The sequence below is a fragment of the Pituophis catenifer genome, unplaced genomic scaffold (genome assembly GCF_029215685.1).
Source record: "Pituophis catenifer annectens isolate HBS135680 unplaced genomic scaffold, rPitCat1.0.hap2 SCAF_2, whole genome shotgun sequence".
Lineage (NCBI taxonomy): Eukaryota > Metazoa > Chordata > Lepidosauria > Squamata > Colubridae > Pituophis > Pituophis catenifer.
The window spans coordinates 177081495-177101232 of record NW_027256882.1 but is presented as its reverse complement, the minus strand read 5'-3'; the positions used below and the strand labels follow the sequence as shown (position 1 = coordinate 177101232).

General features: G+C 39.5%; 1 protein-coding gene across 1 annotated transcript in view; it reads right to left on the bottom strand.

Moving 5' to 3' along the window:
* The window catches only part of PPP1R3F (protein phosphatase 1 regulatory subunit 3F), a 44446-nt gene that overhangs the window by 14939 nt on the left and 9769 nt on the right, over positions 1-19738 (bottom strand). The window contains exon 2 of the mRNA XM_070935203.1: positions 2877-2932. Within this exon, the coding sequence (XP_070791304.1) occupies positions 2877-2932 (56 nt within the window). The remainder of the gene's footprint in view (positions 1-2876; positions 2933-19738) is intronic.

Here is a 19738-nt window from a genome sequence, read left to right as displayed (position 1 = left end):
CTGAAGCTCAGATGAGCAAAGGGGGCGTGCCTAAAAAAATTTAAAGACACATACACTCAGTGCTGACTGCTAGACTGTTGAATAACCCTCGCTTTGGATTCTCCAAGCAGCGTGCTGGAGAACTATTTATTTGCAACTCACATTCTCAGAACTGCAGGAGAAGACAGTTAAGTGAGTTTTAATGCATTTTATGACTTTTCTTGCCCCAATTAAGTGAATCACTATAGTTGTTAAGTTAGTGACATGGTTGTTAAGTGAATCTGGCTTCACCACTTATTTTACTTGTCAGAAGGTCACATGACTCCGGGACAGTGCAACCGTCATAAATGCATACCACTTGCCAAGCATCCAAATTTTGATCATGGGGCCAGGGGGATATTGTAACAATTGTAAATGTGAAAACTGTCATAAGAAACTTTTTTCAGTGCTGTTGCAACTTCAAACAGTCACTAAACAAATGGCTGTAAGTCAAGGAATACCCTGTATTAAAAATTAAAATTGATGCATCTACTGCTACTGTCACTTCTTATGATTTTCAATGGGATTTTAATATTATATTAATTTTCAACGAATAATTTTGTTCAAATATATCTATATATCAAATATAGATATAGATCTTTAAAATATGTAATGTTTTAAATAAATATAGATATAGGGAAAGATATAGATCTTTAAAATATGTACCACTCCAAAAGGACTTCGAATAAACTGATATAAAATGAAAATATACAAGTTTAGAAAACACAAAATTAAACATAGTTCTAGAATCCAGAAATACCTTAGTTGACTGTTCAAGTTTATTGTACTTTTGGGTAGTCTGCCAAGCGATCAAGATATAATAGAGGAAAATTTTGAATATTAAATTACTGTTCATTTTCTGTTGACAAGATACACCTTTCAGTTTATTTTTTTTTTAAAAATAAATTAAAAAATAAACTGAAAATGGTTTGATTTCAACAATAAAATAAACCGTAGAAGAAGCAAGTCAAAGGAACTGCTGTGTGATTTGTTCCCCCAGAAGTTTAATTATTAAACTACAATAAGGTTTCTCATTACAACAAACTGAAGAACAGCTTCACATTCACCAAGGGCTGTGAAACGTATTGTGGGAACTCTAAGCTCACCACCATCTTTTGAATTGCTGATCCCAATGCTGTATACTTTTCTGCTGATACCATTGATTCTAGTTGTTCACTTTGATAGACAAGGACAGAGAAAAGAGGAAGGAGCGAAATAAGTTTCAAGAAAGAGAAATCTATGTTTCTCTTCGAGGCACAGAGTTGATTTCTCAACTCTTTAAGTCTTAGCAACTGGCTACAATTGTATATACAAACTACTTCCAATTTACTATAATGGTACGCTGTTAGCTTGCCTGCCATTAAATTGTTACAACTGAGAACTTTAACAATATAGCAATCAAATTATCCTAATGTTGTGCTATATCCAAAACATTTGTAGGATTCCATGCTGCCTTAATTGTGCTTGAACTCTGTAACTATTCCTTGCAATCCTTTCCTAGAACTATCTCTGTTCTGTTGCCTAGTCCTAGCCGATGTTTACAGGATGAGAGTTCCCCCACTTCCTTTCTTGAACTATTTAGAACAGCACTCTGTGTAGTGGGGTTGGGCTGAGAGAGAGTGGTTGGCCCAACATCAGGCTTTCATGGCTAAGATGGGACTCGAACTCATGGTCTCCCCCTTTCTAGTCTGGTGCCTTAACCACTAGACAACCCATTTCTTTTGTAGAGATAAAGCATTAAGCCTATGAAGTTCCAGTTGAGTTCAAACTCTGGTTGCACACATGAAAAAGGGCAAACTGTCAACTGTGGAACCTTCTTCCACTTTTGATATCTTGGAGGAAGATACAGCTGAGCGATTAATTTTGAAGACAGTGCTAATCACACAAATGACATGACTTACATACTTGCACCAGACATCAGGATACGAAACTACAACATTTGTGTGAAGTTGTCACGACATACATGTCTGCTGCACCAAAACCTATTTTGGTTTCCTCATGCCGGGTTATTGAAAATACAGGAGCCCAAGTATTGTCTTTTCCTGGATATTGGCTATTCACTTGCTTTGAATTAACTAAAACCTAGGGGATTACAGTAATCTGGCCAATGACATACTCTTAACTTCTTGACTACTATGGAAATTGAGTCATTATCTTTCGGTACTCTAGAATATATATAAAACACACTGAACTACATACCATTTATTTCATTTCTTCTCTTTTCCTTCTCTACATGTTCCCAATTCTTCCCGTTTCTTTTTAAGTTTTTCATATATTTTAATGAATTTTAAAGCAGGTTTTTAATCATGTAATATTTGGCTTCTATTGATCATGTTTGAAATCCAAAGGCATATACAGTTTAAATACACATTCTTTGAATGTTTGGCAAATGCTGCTTTTCTAGTCTCCAAGCTTTTCTCTTTTGTGGCTGGTACATATCTATATTAAATATTAAACTCAATGGTTGTTGAACTAATACTCCCAGTTTAACTTTAACTGTTCCTCTTTCTGTTTATCTACTCTGAGTGCATTCCATGCCGCTGGCAAAATTACATTCCGGCATCCATCTGTACATATGTAAATTTGAATGGAACTGAGAATGGACGATCTGTTGTAACATTCCTAATTTTAAAAAACTCTTGAAGGGGAATTGAAGATATTTTCCCAGTTTAGTAGATATAACAAAATAAAAGCTCTCCTGGATCTAACCCAAAGGCTTTATTTAGTCCAGCATCCTGTCCCAATGCAGGCAGCTTCAAATGTTCAGTGGAATTATTTACTTCATCTGTATCGATCACAGTGACATTTTCTTCTTTGCCCTCAAATGCCAGGCAAAGAAGATCCAGCAAGCAACTTACCTTCAGAATAAATATACTGAGTTATGTCCTCTACTTGTAGCTCATTTTCACCTGACCTGCAACAAAAAGACTTCGTGAATACTGGCTGTTAGGAGACACATGAATTGTTGATATGATCCCCAAGACAAATAGGTATCAAATACGTATTGCACAATAGGCACTTCTGTTCTCTGCAATTTAAAGTTTTCTTATTAATCAACTTTATAAAAGCATTGATAATTTTGTATTTCATGTGCTAAAGGACATCTTGGGAATACAAAATAGGACTGGTATGTACAAGTTCCTGATAATCAAAGACGTGGACAAATGTACTTAAATTTATTGCTTAAACATATTAGACCAAACACAGAATATTTATTTATATATTTCATTGGAAGATTTGAACTCAGTTGGGACTCTTTAATAGGAATTCAGGATGTGCTTCTGAACATGTGTTGAGTACTAAAAGAATGCCAAGTAATTAGCAGTAGGTCCCATTCAAAGAACAGCTATGAATAAATAGTAATATACATTCATCATATTAATATATATGCAGGATAGCATTTCTATCTATACTATATCTCTCTTCTTTTTAAACTATGGCTTCATGAGAGAAACAGGCAAGAGGGAGAAAACAAGTACCGATAGTTTCCTAGTTTCTTAAACATAAGAGTCTTACTTTATGACCTAAAGGCTGGATGACAGACACAGTATGAAAGAAACCTTCCCCTTACCCACAAAGGTGCTTAAAAGTTTGTGAACCCATTTGAATTGTTAATATTTCTTCATCACTGTATCTCTTGCCATTAACTTTAGTGGTCCAAAGGTTCATAGATGGAAAGAGATGATGCAATCTCCAACACCCCTTCTCATCATCTGGAACACACATTCACTATTTCTATCTTGTTTGTGTTACTTGTGTGGTTGTGGCTTGGCTGGCACATTAGCAATAATTTGTTCTACAGGATAGTACTGTAATCCTTACTCTTGTATATCCTGTTTGTAGTGTCAAGAACTATCTGCACTCTTATATGTAACTTACACTGCTGTACCCAAATTTGGTCTAGTTATTGTTGACACATATAAGCTATAAGTTATTGCTGGCACATATAAGCACATATCGTTACCAGATAAGGTTTGCTCTTCTTCCTTTAGAAATTTAGCCGCCATAGGTTGTTGGCTGAATTGGTTACTCAGCCATAGACATTTTAAAACGACCATAATTTTCTGTTTCTGTCTGAAGAGATATTTTTCTTACTCATCTTTTTCAAGCTATAACAGGAAATGCTACCAAGCTCTTCCCTGGCCAAATCTTTCAGAATCTTCTTATCTTGTTTATCCTCATTAAAAGTTATTAAACCATCAATGTTAATTCAGGATAAAGGTTCTTTATTACTTATAAATCTCAAGTTTAGGCAAGATCAGCCTTGCTTTGTTCAAATCCTTCCTTAAGCAACATTTGGTTTAATTTCTCATTTCAGGCACTGACAACCTGCTTTAGTTCATAAAAGCTTTTCCGTAGTTTGCTCATCAGGTTCTGAAAGAATTCTGGGGGCTGTTCCATATGGATCTCTAATTCTCCCTGTAAGTCTTTAGACCCAGTTGGCCACCATCCGTGCTCCTCCTCCTGCTATGCCTAAGAGCATCCTGACTAAAGTCACTCTGTGAGTGAGATGGGAGGTATCTAAATTTGACAAATACACACACACAAAAAAAAGTATGCTTCATAACAGAGGGAAAGTTCATCATAGCCCTCTTCCTAGTTTGGGATTATCCTTAGTCCAACCATCTGGCTTTGTAGTGGTATACTTCTCCATTTGGTCTTGAAGCGTCACCTGCATTGATTGGCTTTGTCCTGGCAGGTATTTTTCATTTTTATTATTATCTTGCCTTTATTATTTTTATTGATAACTAAAGACAGCAAATTACATTAGATGTAATTAGTACATTAGTACATTAGACTTAGATGAGGGAATAAAAGGGGAATTTATCAAATCTGCAGATGATACCAAGCTGGCAGGAATAGCCAACACCGGCCTAGATGATAGGCTCCAGATCCAGATGGATCTTGACAGACTTGAACACTGAGCCCTAACTAACAAAATGAAACTCAATGTAGAGAAAAGTAAAGTCTTACATTTAGGCAAGAAAAAACAAAAGTATATATATAGATTGGGAGAAACCTGGCTCAATAGCAATAACTTTGAGAGGGATCTTGGGAGTCTAAATGGACAACCAATTAAACATGACCCAACAGTGTGCAGCGGTAGCCAAAAATGCCAATGCAATCCTAAATTGCATTAACAGAGGGATTCAATCAAGATCACGTGAGGTACTAATACCACTCTATAAAGCCTTAGTAAGACCACACCTAGATCGCATCCAGTTTTGGTCACACTATATAAAAGATGTTGAGATTCTAGAAAGAGTGCAGAGAAGAGCAACAAAGATGATTAGGAACTGGAGGCTAAAACATATGAAGAACGGTTGCAGGAACTGGGGATGGCTAGTCTAGTGAAGAGAAGGATCAGGGGAGACATGACAGCAGTGTTCTAATATTTGAGGGGCTACCACAGAGAGGAGGGGGTCAAGCTATTTTCCAAGGTACCTGAAGGCAAGACAAGAGGTGGCACGCAGCGCTTTCTCTGATGGCACATGAGCTGTCGCCCCAGTTCAGCTCCCCTGCACATGTGCATGTGCCTCCCGCTGGCCACCTGATCTTCAGGTCTCTGCCACGCTTTCGCAGGGTGCAGAGGGCCGCATGTGTGGGGTGGGGTGCATGTGTGGGGCCGCATACATGTATGGGGATGGGGTGCGTGTGTGGGGACACATGTGCATGCACAGTGGGTGGGGCACATATGGTGGAGCACATGCATGGGGCCGCGTGCGGGGGTGGGGCGCATGCACGGGGGGTACGAGCATTGCATTTTGGGCACTCGGGGGCACAAATGTGCTTTGGGCACTCGGTCCAGAAAGGGTTAGCCATCACTGGTGTTGGGTCTCCTGCTTGGGTGGGGGGGTTGGACTAGATGACCTACAAGTACCCTTCCAACTCTGTTATTCTATTCTATTCTGTTCTACATAATACTCCTTCCTCCTCCTATTTTCCCCACAACCACCACCTTGTAATATGGGTTGAACTGAGAGAAAGTAACTGGCTCAAAAGCACTCAGCCAGCTTTCATGCTAAGGCAGGACTAGAACTCATGGTCTCCTGGTTTCTAGACCAGTGCCTTAACCATTAGACCAAATTGGCTCTTGTTACTAAATGTTATTTATCTAGTTGCCAAATGTTATTTTTGGAAAGAGATTCCATCTCTTCACTTGCTTTCCAGTTCCCAATTTCATGAATCGACGGTTTTTAGATAGTCCCCAAGTCTTTACCTCTTCATTTCTTTTCTCTTGGCAATAAGTAAGAGTTTATCTGGGAGGAGTGGCATGACTCTTTGTTAGATATCTCTGAACTGCATCTCAACTAGTGCTGAAACAGGCTGTAGTGCTGGTTTGAAACCACAGGCAAGGAACAATTGTGGTAGTGTTGCATACTAGTGGCTGCTAAGTTCAAATTCCGAGCTGGCTTTACTTTCTCATTAAAGTACCGGTAAGTCACATTTATTATTTTAAACCTTCCAGTGGACAGATCTAGGATCCCCATATTCTTTTGTGTCAGCTGTATACCTATTCTTGTTCAACTATACTTCAATTTCCTTCTTTTCTCTTTAGAAATATAACCACATACTGTAGATCCAGACATTCTATTTTTTAAAAATAATTCTTAAAATTATTAAATTTAAACCAAATTTTCTGTTGAACCATAGCTACCAAGAATTGGCTTTAATGACTAGCCAGTTTGGAAGATAGCAGAAATAGTTTCTTACTGCCATTTCTGATCCAGGCCTGAGTCAACTAGCATACTGCTATAGAGAATGATACTTTCTTTCTGTTGATCCATTTTGTTCTATTGCAAAGGGAACAGAAGTCTTATGAATAATCCCATTTTCCTTTAAATAATTAGATTAGTTCACTCAAAATTCAGTTGTTATCAGAACATAAATTGTCTTTCTTTCAATAGCATTTTAATAGCACTTAGACTCATATACCACTTCACAGTGCTTTACAGCCCTCTCTAAGCGGTTTACAGAGTCAGCATATTGCCTCCAACAATTTGGGTCCTCATTTTACCGACCTCGGAAGGATGGAAGGCTGAGTCAACCTTGAGCCAGTGAGAACTGAACTGCCAAACTTCTGGAAGCTGGCAGTCAGCAGAAGTAGCCTGGAGTACTGCATTCTAACCACGGTGCCACCACAGCTTAAAAGTGTTTTCTACATAAACCAGAAATTGTCTGGATTGGTGATACTTCATCTTTATGCCCTCTCAGACAGAAACAGCAAAAACAAGGTGTTTCATTAAAGAAAATTACAAAGTCCCAGTTTCCTCCATTTGACTCAATGGGAAGGAAAGAGGTCAGTGTAGATTTGCTTATTCAGAATACTGCTAAGGTGCAGTATTTCCTGTGCTTTCAGTATTTTTTCTTATTTGTGATTCAAAGACATTTACTAAATAAATGTACAGAGAAGCATAGATTAGCACATTTGTTGTGCATGTTTCAAAACTGTTGGTCAATTCTTCCCTTTGTATCTGCCTGATTTGCTCTATATTCCGATGTTCTAGTTTTCTATGGCAAGATTCAGTGCAATTTCTCTTGCCTCCTTTTCAAGCTCAGTTGGTTGCCTCTTATCAGAGAATTACTCTGAAAAGTTTAGATTCTAACAATATTCCTTTCAATAACAGATCCCATCTCTTGTTCTTATTGAGCAATTTCCATCAGAAAATTAAATTCTATGTATCTTTCTGACTGCATAATTAACACTCAATCATTTGGAGCTCAAATCTGGAGAGTACAGTGCAATGTGTAAAGCAATTGTCTTTTCATCAGTCTACATTTTATTAGCCTCCCTAATCTCTTGTGAACTTATTTGCTGTCTATTTATTCCTGTATCTGCCCTTTGCAGCTTGTTTCAAGAGTCACAAAAAATCCTTATTTTAAAACATATGAGTTGCTCCTCTATGTAAATAGACTGAATTCAGACTACTCTGAATTTTTTTTCTTACTCTGAACAATTCTTTCACAGAATGCACTATTTTTTGCCCTTTAGGTTTAGCTCTGTTCTCTTCTTCACCCTTTTCCCATCCTGATGATTTTTCCTTCCTTTGAGAGAAAAACCCTTGATTTTGGCTCGAACTCTCTCCATTCACATCTTTAAAGCACTGGGTAGACCCTTTAAACCGGGGGTGTGAAACTCGTGGCGTCACATTGTTGTCATGTGACCTATCATGACTTTTTCCCCTTTGTTAAAATGGGGGAGAACGTGGCCAGCGCATGACACATCCGGCACGTGGGCTGCGGATTGACACCCCTGCTTTAGATCCTTTTCAGGTAAAATACCCTCAACTGTAATCTGCTGTTGCAAATAAAGCAGGATTTTTCTCCAGTTTTCAAATTATCTCAAATAATTTCTCCTATTAAGAAGCCCACCCTGGATCCAGACTCCCTGAACACTATCGTCCAGTCTCCAACCTTCGCTTTATAGCGAAGGTTGTTGAGTCTGTGGTGGCACAGCAGCTCCCTCAGTTCCTGGAGGAAACGGACTACCTGGACCCATACCAATCGGGTTTCAGATATGGTTACAGCACAGAAACGGCATTGGTCACCCTAGTGAATGATCTCTGGCGGGCCAGGGATGGGGGTTGCTCCTCCATCCTGGTCCTTCTTGACCTCTCAGCGGCTTTTGATACCATCGACCATGGTATCCTACTGCGGCGACTCGGGGGGTTGGGGTTAGGAGGCACCATTTTACGGTGGTTCTCCTCCTACCTCTCGGGCCACTCGCAGTTTGTATGGACAGGGGGACAGAGATTCTCCCCAAGGCCCTCACATGTAAGGTGCCTCAGGGGTCGGTTCTCTCCCCCCTGCTCTTTAACATCTATATGAAGCCGCTGGGTGAACTCATTCGTGGATTTGGGGTGAAGTACCATCAATATGCTGATGATACTCAGCTTTATAGCTCCACCCCGGACCACCCTGGGGATGCCCTTTCCGTGATGTCTGCTGCCTGGAAGCGGTGCGGGCCTGGATGGGAAGAAACAGACTCAGACTCAACCCATCCAAGACTGAGTGGCTGTGGATGTCGGCATCTCGTGATCTAGTGGTCCCATCACTTGTGATAGGAGGGGAGGTACTCACTCCCTCAGAAAGGGTTCACAATCTGGGTGTCCTCCTGGATTCACGGCTATTTTTAGAAGATCATCTGACGGCCGTGACCAGGGGGGCCTTCGCACAAGTATGCCTGGTGAGCCAGTTGCGCCCTTTCCTAGACCAAGATGCCCTCGCCACGGTCACTCACACCCTTGTTACTTCTCGGTTGGACTACTGCAATGCCCTCTACATGGGGCTGCCCTTGGGATGCACCCGGAGGCTACAGCTAGTTCAGAATGCGGCCGCGCGGGTTGTTACGGGGGCTTCTCATTACTCCCATGTGACACCTCTCCTGAGCGAGCTGCACTGGCTGCCGCTGGTCCTCCGGGTCCGTTTCAAGGTGCTGGTGCTCACCTATAAAGCCCTACATGGCTTAGGCCCGGGGTACTTGCAAGATCATCTCCTGCCATCCTCCCATCGTCCTGTGCACTCCCACAGAGCGGGCCTCCTCAGGGTGCCGTCAGCCAGACAATGTCAGCTGGCGGCCCCCAGGGAGAGAGCGTTCTCCGTGGGAGCACCGGCCCTTGGAATGGTTTGCCCACCGGGCTTTGGACAGCCCCCGACCTCCTCTCCTTCCGCCGCAAACTGAAGACGTGTCTCTTTTATCAAATGGGCTGATCCGTTGGGGGATTTTTATATTGGAAATAATTTTAATTAATTTTAATTGGATTTTAATTTTTATGTAATTTTCGAATTTTTGAATGTTTTCTTTGTAAGCTGCCCTGAGTCCTTCGGGAGAAGGGCGGCATATAAATTACATAAATAAATAAAATAAAATAAAATAAAATAAAATAAAATAAAATAAAATAAAATAATAAAATAAAATAAAATAAAATAAAATAAAATAAAATAAAATAAAATAAAATAAAATAAAATAATAAAATAAAATAAAATAAAATAAAATAAAATAAAATAAAATAAAATAAAATAAAATAAATAAATAAATAAATAAATATTAGGGATTCCTGTACTCTATTTTGGATATTGATCCAAAGTAGGTTTTCCTGTTGCTTGCTTCAGCATATTAAAACATTGGGACATAGACATCACAAGGGAAGCAACTTCTATATAACTTCACCTTGCAATACACATTATTTTAAAACAGTTTTACTTGGATCAAGCATTTGGTTCACATAGTCTGAGATGCTTGTGTCATCTTGCCATCTTAAACAGCACATTGTTTTTCATTAAGCAGATGGAACAAACAGAGTTTTTATAGGTAAGTTTCTTTAATTAGTCACAAACCTCACTCACGGTTGTTAGTTCCTTGATACGAATAAGCATATCACTATATCCATTTACAGAAATATGTACTCGGGCTTTTCTGTTCCTGGCTTCCCAAGATCTCTGCCTCTTATCTTCTGAGAGATTTTGGGTTTTCAGAACTTGCCATTTTCCAAAAGTTTCCAAGAACAATTCCATACAGGAGACCATTTTTTCCAATCCTGGCTTTTGAAATTTAAAATAAAGTAAGAGGTATGTTATCTCATTCAGCTGCATTTTGCAGCTGCTTGCCAAGTGTCAAAATTGAAAAAATCAATTGAAAATCCTGGGCATTTTGCCACCCTAGTCCTGGGATTTTTGTGTTTATTTTGGTAATCCTTAACTCCAGATTACCAGTTCATAGCTTGGAAGCTGGTCTCAACCCATAATCCTGTTTGAAGTCAGCATTACCCCTTGTTAGAAGATGTGCTCCTGAACATATGCAGAGTACTAAACAATAGTGAGCAGGAGGTCTCATTCGTAATGAAGAATGCTCATAATATATTTGACTTGGATGCAGAATATAGATTTAGCCCACCTATCAATGAACAGATATAATATTTGAAGTACTAGATAGATTTCTCAATACATAGGATAAGAAAACTGCACTTTTATCCAAACTACATGTTAAAAAAAAAAGAGAAGAAATCCCTTGTCTCTTAAACACAGAAACCAACAATAGGCTAGATGAGAGAAAGACATATGGAGAGTACATAAAGCACTTCCCTTACATCTATGAGAATTGAATGAAAAGTACTGTCTTCAATATTGTACATCACCAATAGATGGCAGTCCTGATGTGATAGAAGCTGTAACATGTTCTTTAGCATCTGTTCTTTCATTTCTTGGTGGAAATTTGCTGTGAAAAAAGATGAGTTGCTCTCAAAAAAGTTGCATTGCTATTCTTTATGAAAGGGAAGCCTGCAGTGGGTACACATCGGTGTACTTTTAGCAACATGCTGTGATTGAATTGACTGAAGAAGTCTTTCCAACTGAAATTCACCACCAAATGTAGGTTATTTATGGTGATGTCATGAATACTGTGCATTGCTGCACAAAAATATACATTTAAAGCAATGAACTGGGAAAAGCTGATGCGTATGATCAAGAATGAAGTGGACAACTTGTGATAGCAAACAACTAATTTCATAGAAGAAATACTTGAAGGACCGACTATGAAAAATGAATGGATAATTCTAAGGGAAACTGCTGACAAGTTTGGCATTTCACAGAATTTTGTGGGTCATATTACAGATGTTCTTCCACAACAGATAGCTTTAGCAAGATGGTTCCTTGCATGCTGAATGCAAAGATGAAAGCTTCAAGTGTTGAAAATTGTCAACAATTGTTACTATACAAGAATGAAGGTGAAGAAGTTGTTTCCTTCATTGTGACAGCCAATGAAACAGAGGGTCATTGTTGTAATCAAAACCAAAGTCCGTGTCAGTCCATGATTTACCTTCACAAATCTGCACATGAAACACAAATTCAAAACTGAAAGATTTTTTAGAATGCAGAGTAGCGACTCAGAGCATAACACTCAAAACTTTAAAACAAAATTAAACACAAGAAGAAATTTTGCTGCAACCTGACTAGGCTTCAAATCTGATAAACCATCCAAGAGGCAATTGTGAAGTTGCATATCCTTATCTTACCCTATATGTCATAGGGTCCACACTTGGTACTATGCAATTTCCACCTTTTCCTGAAATTAAAAAAAATACCTTCATGGGCATCTGTTTGATTTAAATAAAGATGTAGAAAGAACCTGACTGAAAAGACAAAGTGTGGAGTTCTTTCAAAATGATTATAAAAAGTTTGCCCATTGTTGATAGAAGTATACAGAAAATGGAGGTGATTATGGGGAAAAGAAATAGAGTACAAAAGAGCTCATTTCAAGGATTATTTTCCTGTTTCATTTATTAAAAATATCCCTATTTAAACTAATAACAACAATACTTAGACTTATATACCGTTTCATAATGCTTTACAGCCCTGTCTAAGCGGTTTACAGAGTCAGCATATTGCCCCCAACAATCTGGGTCCTTATTTTACCGATCTTGGAAGGATGGAAGGTTTGAGCCAGTGAGAATCGAACTGGTTGGCAGCCAGTAGAAGTAGCCTGCAGTACTGCATTCTAACCACTGCGCCACCAAGGTTAATATTATGGAAGTGGAAGAATTACTTTTCATTCAAGTCTCCATTTGCCTTACTGGTCATCAGTTCTCTTAAATGCAAAGAAATAATGTAAACAATTTCAAACTCTGGATGTTCCTGCAGCACTCAACCACAAACATGGAAATCAACTGTCACGATGAAATTGTGATTTGTGGTCAATACAAAAAAGACTCTACCTTCAGCATGTGGGAATGTGATTTGTACAATATTCAAAAACACAGCTTTACCAAAAGGCCACCGTGGCAATATATCAGTAATGACATTAAAAGTCAGGAGATAGAATCCTCTCCCCTGCAACCTCTGCTTTTTCTTTTTCTTTTATTTTTAAAACTATGTTTTACTTATTACAGAAACTGCAAATGAAACTCTGCTGCTAAAACCAAGAGATTGACAGAAATCCAAAGCAAAGCTCTGAAGCTGGCATATTTGCATACTTCCCCCAGATTGTAATTATGTCACACAGCCTTCATAAGTTTCATACTGTGGTTTGTGGTAAAAGACAGAGGTCTCGTGTGTCTGTGCAAACATTTTGCTGAGAAGTCAACTCTTCAGAAACTCCCTTCACCTGAGAAATACAGAAGCAGAGATGATCTCATCTCATTTCACAGCTGCGTAACTCTTTAGTTCTTGCTTCTGATTTAACCTATAAAAACTGGAATCAGAAGCTGTGAGCCTCTATACAGAAGAGAAGCAGGTTACTTCAAAGCATTGGAAAGTGCTTTGAAGTATGTTAGATAAATTTAGGATGACCCAAACTGAAGACAACGTCCCTCCATAGAAAAAATATACAGTAGAAAACCTGGGTTTGTTATATCATCATCTCTGAAGGGCTGAGCAGTAAATGGGATTGAACTGGTGATCTTTGTTTAGAAAAATTGGGTGTAGGCTGGAGTCACTTGTCCTTTCTTGGTATCTGGCTCTCCTCCAGATGGGATACTACATGTATGGATGTAAGTAGTAAACTGGACCAGCTGAACCACATTTTTGGATGTTGAATGATTTGCTGAAGCATTCTGCTGCCAGATACAGTCAGCTATTTTGGATGTGTGTCATTGGTCACAGCATTCCTCCCACCCCCGAAAGCCTACTGGTCACAGCATCCCCCCAGAGAGCAATATGCTTCCCCACCACTGATGTTCAGAAAGTGATTGAAAATTCAGCTGTTTTCTCAAGCCCTGGGACAAAGTACTGATTGAGACCATGTCAGAGGTTTAGGGTAGGAGGGAGGGTCGGGTGCTCTCAGGTTAAAGCAGTCACAATGCCTGGTTGCAGTGCTAGCCCCCCATACTTAGCCCCGAGGCCTAGTCATCAGAATTTCACTGGCTCTGGCCTCCAGCTGCTGTTACATAATACAAGGCCAGCCTGTAATAATGCCTACCTCGTTCATTTATTTTCTTTCTTTATATAATAATGCCTACCTCTTTCATGATTTTATCCAAGATATCATACCAGTTTTGGTAAGGCATACCAGGTTGGTCTTCTCATCATCTAACCATTGGATGAGAAAACCCATCTGATATGCATCACTAAAGCTGATTTGGTAGAGAAAGGATATCCTGTTTTGGAAATATTCCCATCTGGATTTGGCATCAGGGTGTAGCGGCAGAAAATGGCTATTGTCATCCAAAAAGACTGGTGGCTTCCAGGGATACTGCTCCAGAGACAATGGAAATGAGATCCTGTTTGTGAAGTGAACCTAAAGGTTGAGATGGGTAGCTGCAAATGTATTAGTGCAGAGTAGTACAGAGAAGAAAGTATATGACAACTGTTCACAAACACATCAGCTTAGCCTGGAAAGATAGGAGGTCTGGAAGAAATTTATGATTGGTCCACCTTAACTCTCTTTGGCATAAGAGGGAGAGGAAAAGAAACTCTTGTCAGGCCTTCACAATTCTGTTATAATCCATATCATTGAAGTAGCATTCTAGTAGTTCTTGCAATGTCTCTTTCCTAATCTTATTTATCTTAAAAAACCACTTTACTTGCCTCCCTGAGCTACTCAATGCTATGGCCAAGTTTTTCCCAGAGTTCCCTAGACCTATGATTCTAGGGAACTTCAAACTGTCTTCTCTGGGCTCAAAATTAGAGGTAGCTTGGAATGTCATAGATACCATGGATTAAATCTAGGTTACTGATGGCCTAGATCACATACTAGATCTGGGTTTTCTCTTGGAATTGTAGTAACATGATCTAGAGTTGTGGATGTTGTCATCAGTCCCTCGTTATAGACAGATCACTCCCTGCTGGCCTTGAAATTTTCTGTGGTTATCCATTGATGCAGGGAAAAAGTACCTATTTGCTCAGGGTGCCCACCCAGGCACTTGATGGGGGCTATGGGGGTCCAGAGGGTTGTCCCTGAAGCTTTGTTGCACAGCTCAACAGAGGCCTTAGTCATTGTTTAGAATGAACAGAAGACAATGCCTATATGGATCAGACTATGCCTATATGGATACTGTCATGACTAAGATCCAAAATGTGGACAAATTGGGCCTGCCAGTGCTACATCATGGTAAGCAGTGTTGCAGGCTAATTCTGCCAATTGCCAGCAGTTTGATCCTGATAGAGCTCAAGGTTAATTCAGCCTTCTATCCTTCCAAGGTCAGTAAAATGAGGACCCAAATTGTTGAGGGCAATTTGCTGCTCTGTAAACCGCTTAAGAGACAGCTATAAAGCACCATGAAGCAGTATGTAAGTCTAAATGCTATTGCTACACCAACAGATTCATCAATGGCAGGTCTTTCCTCTGCCATCACCTGTTCAACCAAACACTTTGCTCATGTGTGCTCAGTTTGATGCCACCACAAGACTTGCTGCAATCTCACTACTCTGTTACTCCAGCACTTTCCCTGCAACTATCCCTCACTTCCCCACTATTGCATTTTCTGCCAAGCCCTCTCCCCAGTTTGTGCTTCATTCCTAGCACCTCTTTAAGCCTTACATATGATTAGATGCACTGCATCTGTCACTTGCCAGCCTGCTACATGGACATTTGCCCCCTTAGTTGGAGCCAAGGCATTTTCTATGTATGTGGATCCCAGAGAATCTCCAGACTGAGAAATGAAGTAGCACAAGAGACATCTACACAATCACTGAAGAAAGAAAAAACTTACAGGCCAGGTTATAATACTGACACAACACTGATCAAACTTATGAATTACTGGCAGGCTTCAAACAGGGGTGGCATGTGTGTCCGAGCCCTCCCTGATCTTTCAACTCCTTTGAAACCATCAATTATGGTATCCATCTCAGCCAGCTAAGGGAATTGGGAGCACTTCCCAATTCCACAACTATGGCATTTACCCGAGGAACTACCACCACTGCCCCTCCCTGGTCCATTTTGCTGCACTCTCCATGGTCTATAAAGGGCCTATCACTCTTCATGCTGGTGGTGGAAGATGGGGCTCCTCCACCTGCACTGCTGTCCTGCCTCCTCCACTGGTTCACTCACAGTGTTAATACCACTTTATAATGCCTTGATAAAAATTTGGAGTATTGCATCCAGTTTTAGTCACAATATAAAAAAGATGAGATTCTAGAAAGAGTGCAGAAAAGACCATCAAAGATGACTAGGGGATTGGAAGCTAAAACGGTTGCAGGAATTGGGTATGTCTAGTTTAATGAAAAGGACGACTAGGGGTGACATGATAGCAGTGTACCAATATCTCACAGGCTGCCACAAAGAAGTGGGGATCAACGTATTCTCCAAAGCTCCTGAAGGCAGGACAAGAAGCCATGGATAGAAACTAATCAAGGACAGAAGCAACCTAGAATTAAGGAGAAATTTCCTGACAGTGAGAACAATTAATCAGTGGAACAACTTGCCTCCAGAAGTTGTGGATGCTCCAATACTGGAGGTTTTTAAGAAGAGATTGGACAACAACTCATTTGAAATTGTATAGGAGTTCTTGCTTCAGCAGGAGGTTGAATTAGAACAAGGGTCCCCAACCTGTGGGCCATGGCTTAGTACCAAGGCCATGCAAGCGGCAAGCAGGAATGTTCATGTGTGAAGCTCCATTTGTGCTCACCTGCTGCTAGTGTGGAACCATCCCCTCTCCCCGTCCTGCTGCCTCCGCTGGCCTGCAAAGCCAGAAAGGTTGGGACCACTGGAGTTCTAGAAGAGCTCCAATGTCTCTCCTAACTCTGCTATTCTGTGCTGCTGCCCCCTGCTGGCCATGCCTTGCACACTCTCTTCAGCAGACAAGACTCCACTACTCTGCCACAATCATTGGGTCCATCCCAAGGCTATACCCTTGCCCAGCACCTGGATCCCAGGCCAGCAGTAGGAGGAAGAAGAAGGTGAAGGTCACCCAGGGGCAGCAAGGGGGGTAGTCAGGTGGAGTGCAGGGTGGTCAAAAGGGTAAAGATAGGCAGCTGGGCAGAACTGAATTAGAGGCAGTTCGCACAGGGAAGAGAATAGGATTGAGGGATGCTGCAATGGTCATAAAAAGATATTGGACAACCATTTGTCTGAAATGGTATAGGGTTTCCTGCCTTAGCAGTGGATTGGACTAGAAGACCTCCAAGGTCCCTTCCAACTCTGTTGTTTTGTTATAAATTTGGGCATGCATCCTAAGGAAAAGAGGAACACAGGGACCAAAGGTGATAAGAGAGGGCAAGAGAAAAGACTGTTTTCATGTTACTAAAAAGAATTCAACAACCCTCCCACACATTTGCTAATTTTCAAATGCATTCATACTTTTCAGCAGGAATATCTGTAGTCATGTACTGTATATCTTCTGCCCATTTGTTCTTCAAAGTTTAACCAACTTGACCCGAAGGTAAGTATTTGGAGAATTTCCCCCCTATTAATATGATATATAATATAACATGTCTAAATATAATGGAAATATATCTCTGTCCACATTCTTATGTAATCATACAGTGACACTTGTTATAAATGCTATGCCAAACAGAACCTAAACTATATTACAGTGTGTCTACTCTTGAGTATAGTAATATTTTGTATAACATCTGTTGGAATAATTCAAGAATGAACAAAAATATACTAATCACATTGAATACAGCAGATTGTCTCAGGTCTATAGTAAGGTACGGTATCTCTATAAATTCCCAAACTCTATCTAGGTAGTCTGCGACTTACGACTACAATTGAGCCCAAAATTTCTTTTGTAAGCAAGACATTTGTTAAGTGAATTTTGCCTCATTTTATGGCCTTTCTTGCCACACTTGTTAAGTGAACCACTGCAGTTGTTAATAACACGGTTGTTAAGTGAATCTGGTTTCCCCATTGACTTTGCTTGTCAGAAGGTCACAATAGGTGATCACATGACCCTGGAACACTGCAACCGTTATAAATATGAATCAGTTGCCAAGCATCTGAATTTCAATCATATGACCATGGGGATGCTGCAATGATTGTAAGTGTGAAAAATTGTCATAAGTTACTTTTTTCACTTTTTTCTATCTGAGGGAAACTCTGAAGGGACGATTCTATGTTTTTCAATCTGCTTCACTCTGAACTAGGGAAAGATCTGCTTTGAGAGATGCCTGTTTGCTTATGGTCACAAGTACATAATGCCACCAGTACTGGCTTCTGCCATTCATAATTTGTTTGATTGTTGTGAGTCACCCAACGTCGTTGGTAATTGAGCAACATACAAGTTTAACACATTATTAGTATAACATTGCTAGAAATTACTGGCATTTCTAATATATGTCAAGTATGCATGTGTAATTGATGCATTTGTTTTTAGTAGACAACTGCCTAAATCTGATTGGAAAGCAAAATTGGACTTGATCCAGAATTCAGCACATTGATATGTAAGTGTGCAAAAAAAAATACTTATATACTTTATTTATTTGGCTAAGTGTGGTTAGAACACACAAGAAATTTATGTACAGAAGCATTCAGTGCACTTGGAAAACAATATAATACAGCATAATAATAATAATGTTGATACTAATGTATACATCCAAAAAAGGGAGAAGTAAAAAATAATAAAGGGGTTAAATAATACTGCACCATATGGCACGGGGGTCAAACTCGCAGTTGTCGTCACGTGATCTATCACGACATTTTCCCCCCTTTGGGGAACTGGGGTGGGCGTGGCCTGCATGTGATGCATCTGCCCATGGGCCGCCAGTTTGATACCCCTGCCCTATGGTTTAATACCCTGTTTTCCCAAAAAAAGATATCCCCTGATAATAAGCCCAATCAGGCTTTTGAGCATATGGCAATAAGGCCAAGCATTTATTTCAGGGTTCAAAAAAATATAAGACAGGGTCTTATTTTCGGGGAAACACGGTATACATAGGTGGCTAAAAACAATAAAGAAGAGTATATATTAATGTGAGACAACTTCTAGAAAACTTACTGTTTGATGTAATATGTTTTAATTTTAATTTGCAAACAAATGCTTGATTGATGATTATGCTGGATTAAGGTTTTATTGAACAAACTATAAGACACACAGATATTAGCGATAAATTGTGATTTAACTTAATATATGCTGGAAATGATGATTATTATGAAATACAGTAGAATTAATTTGAAAGAATATGCTGGGAAATTGACATAAAATAGATAATTATATGCTAAGGGAAAGTTAAAATAAGAGGGAGGGATACCAACTAGATAAGAGTTTGAGACTCGGAGGAAATACGTTGGAAACTAGTTAAAATGCTGGAAATCAGCCAAACAATTACAGGAGAGTTGGAGGAGACTATGCTGGAAATCAGCCAAACAAGAGTGGGAGCCCTGGAGGAGACTATGCTGGAAATCAGCCAAATATAATATGCTGGAAATCAGCCAATAATGGTGGTAGGCTTGGAGGAGATTATACTGGAATTAGCCAAAAATAGTTGGTGTTCTGGAGGAGACTATGTTTCTTTAGATGAAGATGTTAGAATCTATGTTAAAACTTGTTCTTTTATGTTTTGAATTTTTATTTGTAAAAGATGTCATGGGAAATTGAGAATGGAGCTTGTTAAAGGAATATAAGCGTGGTAACCATCTATGACCGGATCGAGACTCTGCTCTTGAAAGTTATATTTCATGTTTAAGTTTGAAAAAAAAATTATTATTTTTTTTTGCAAATATATATATATATATATGACAGGGCCTTATTTTCGGGGAAACACGGTATACATACACATTAAGCAAAAAAATAAAAAGCAGTGATTGTATTTTGTCAGCTGCAAGAATTGGGTGTTAAATCTACTAAAC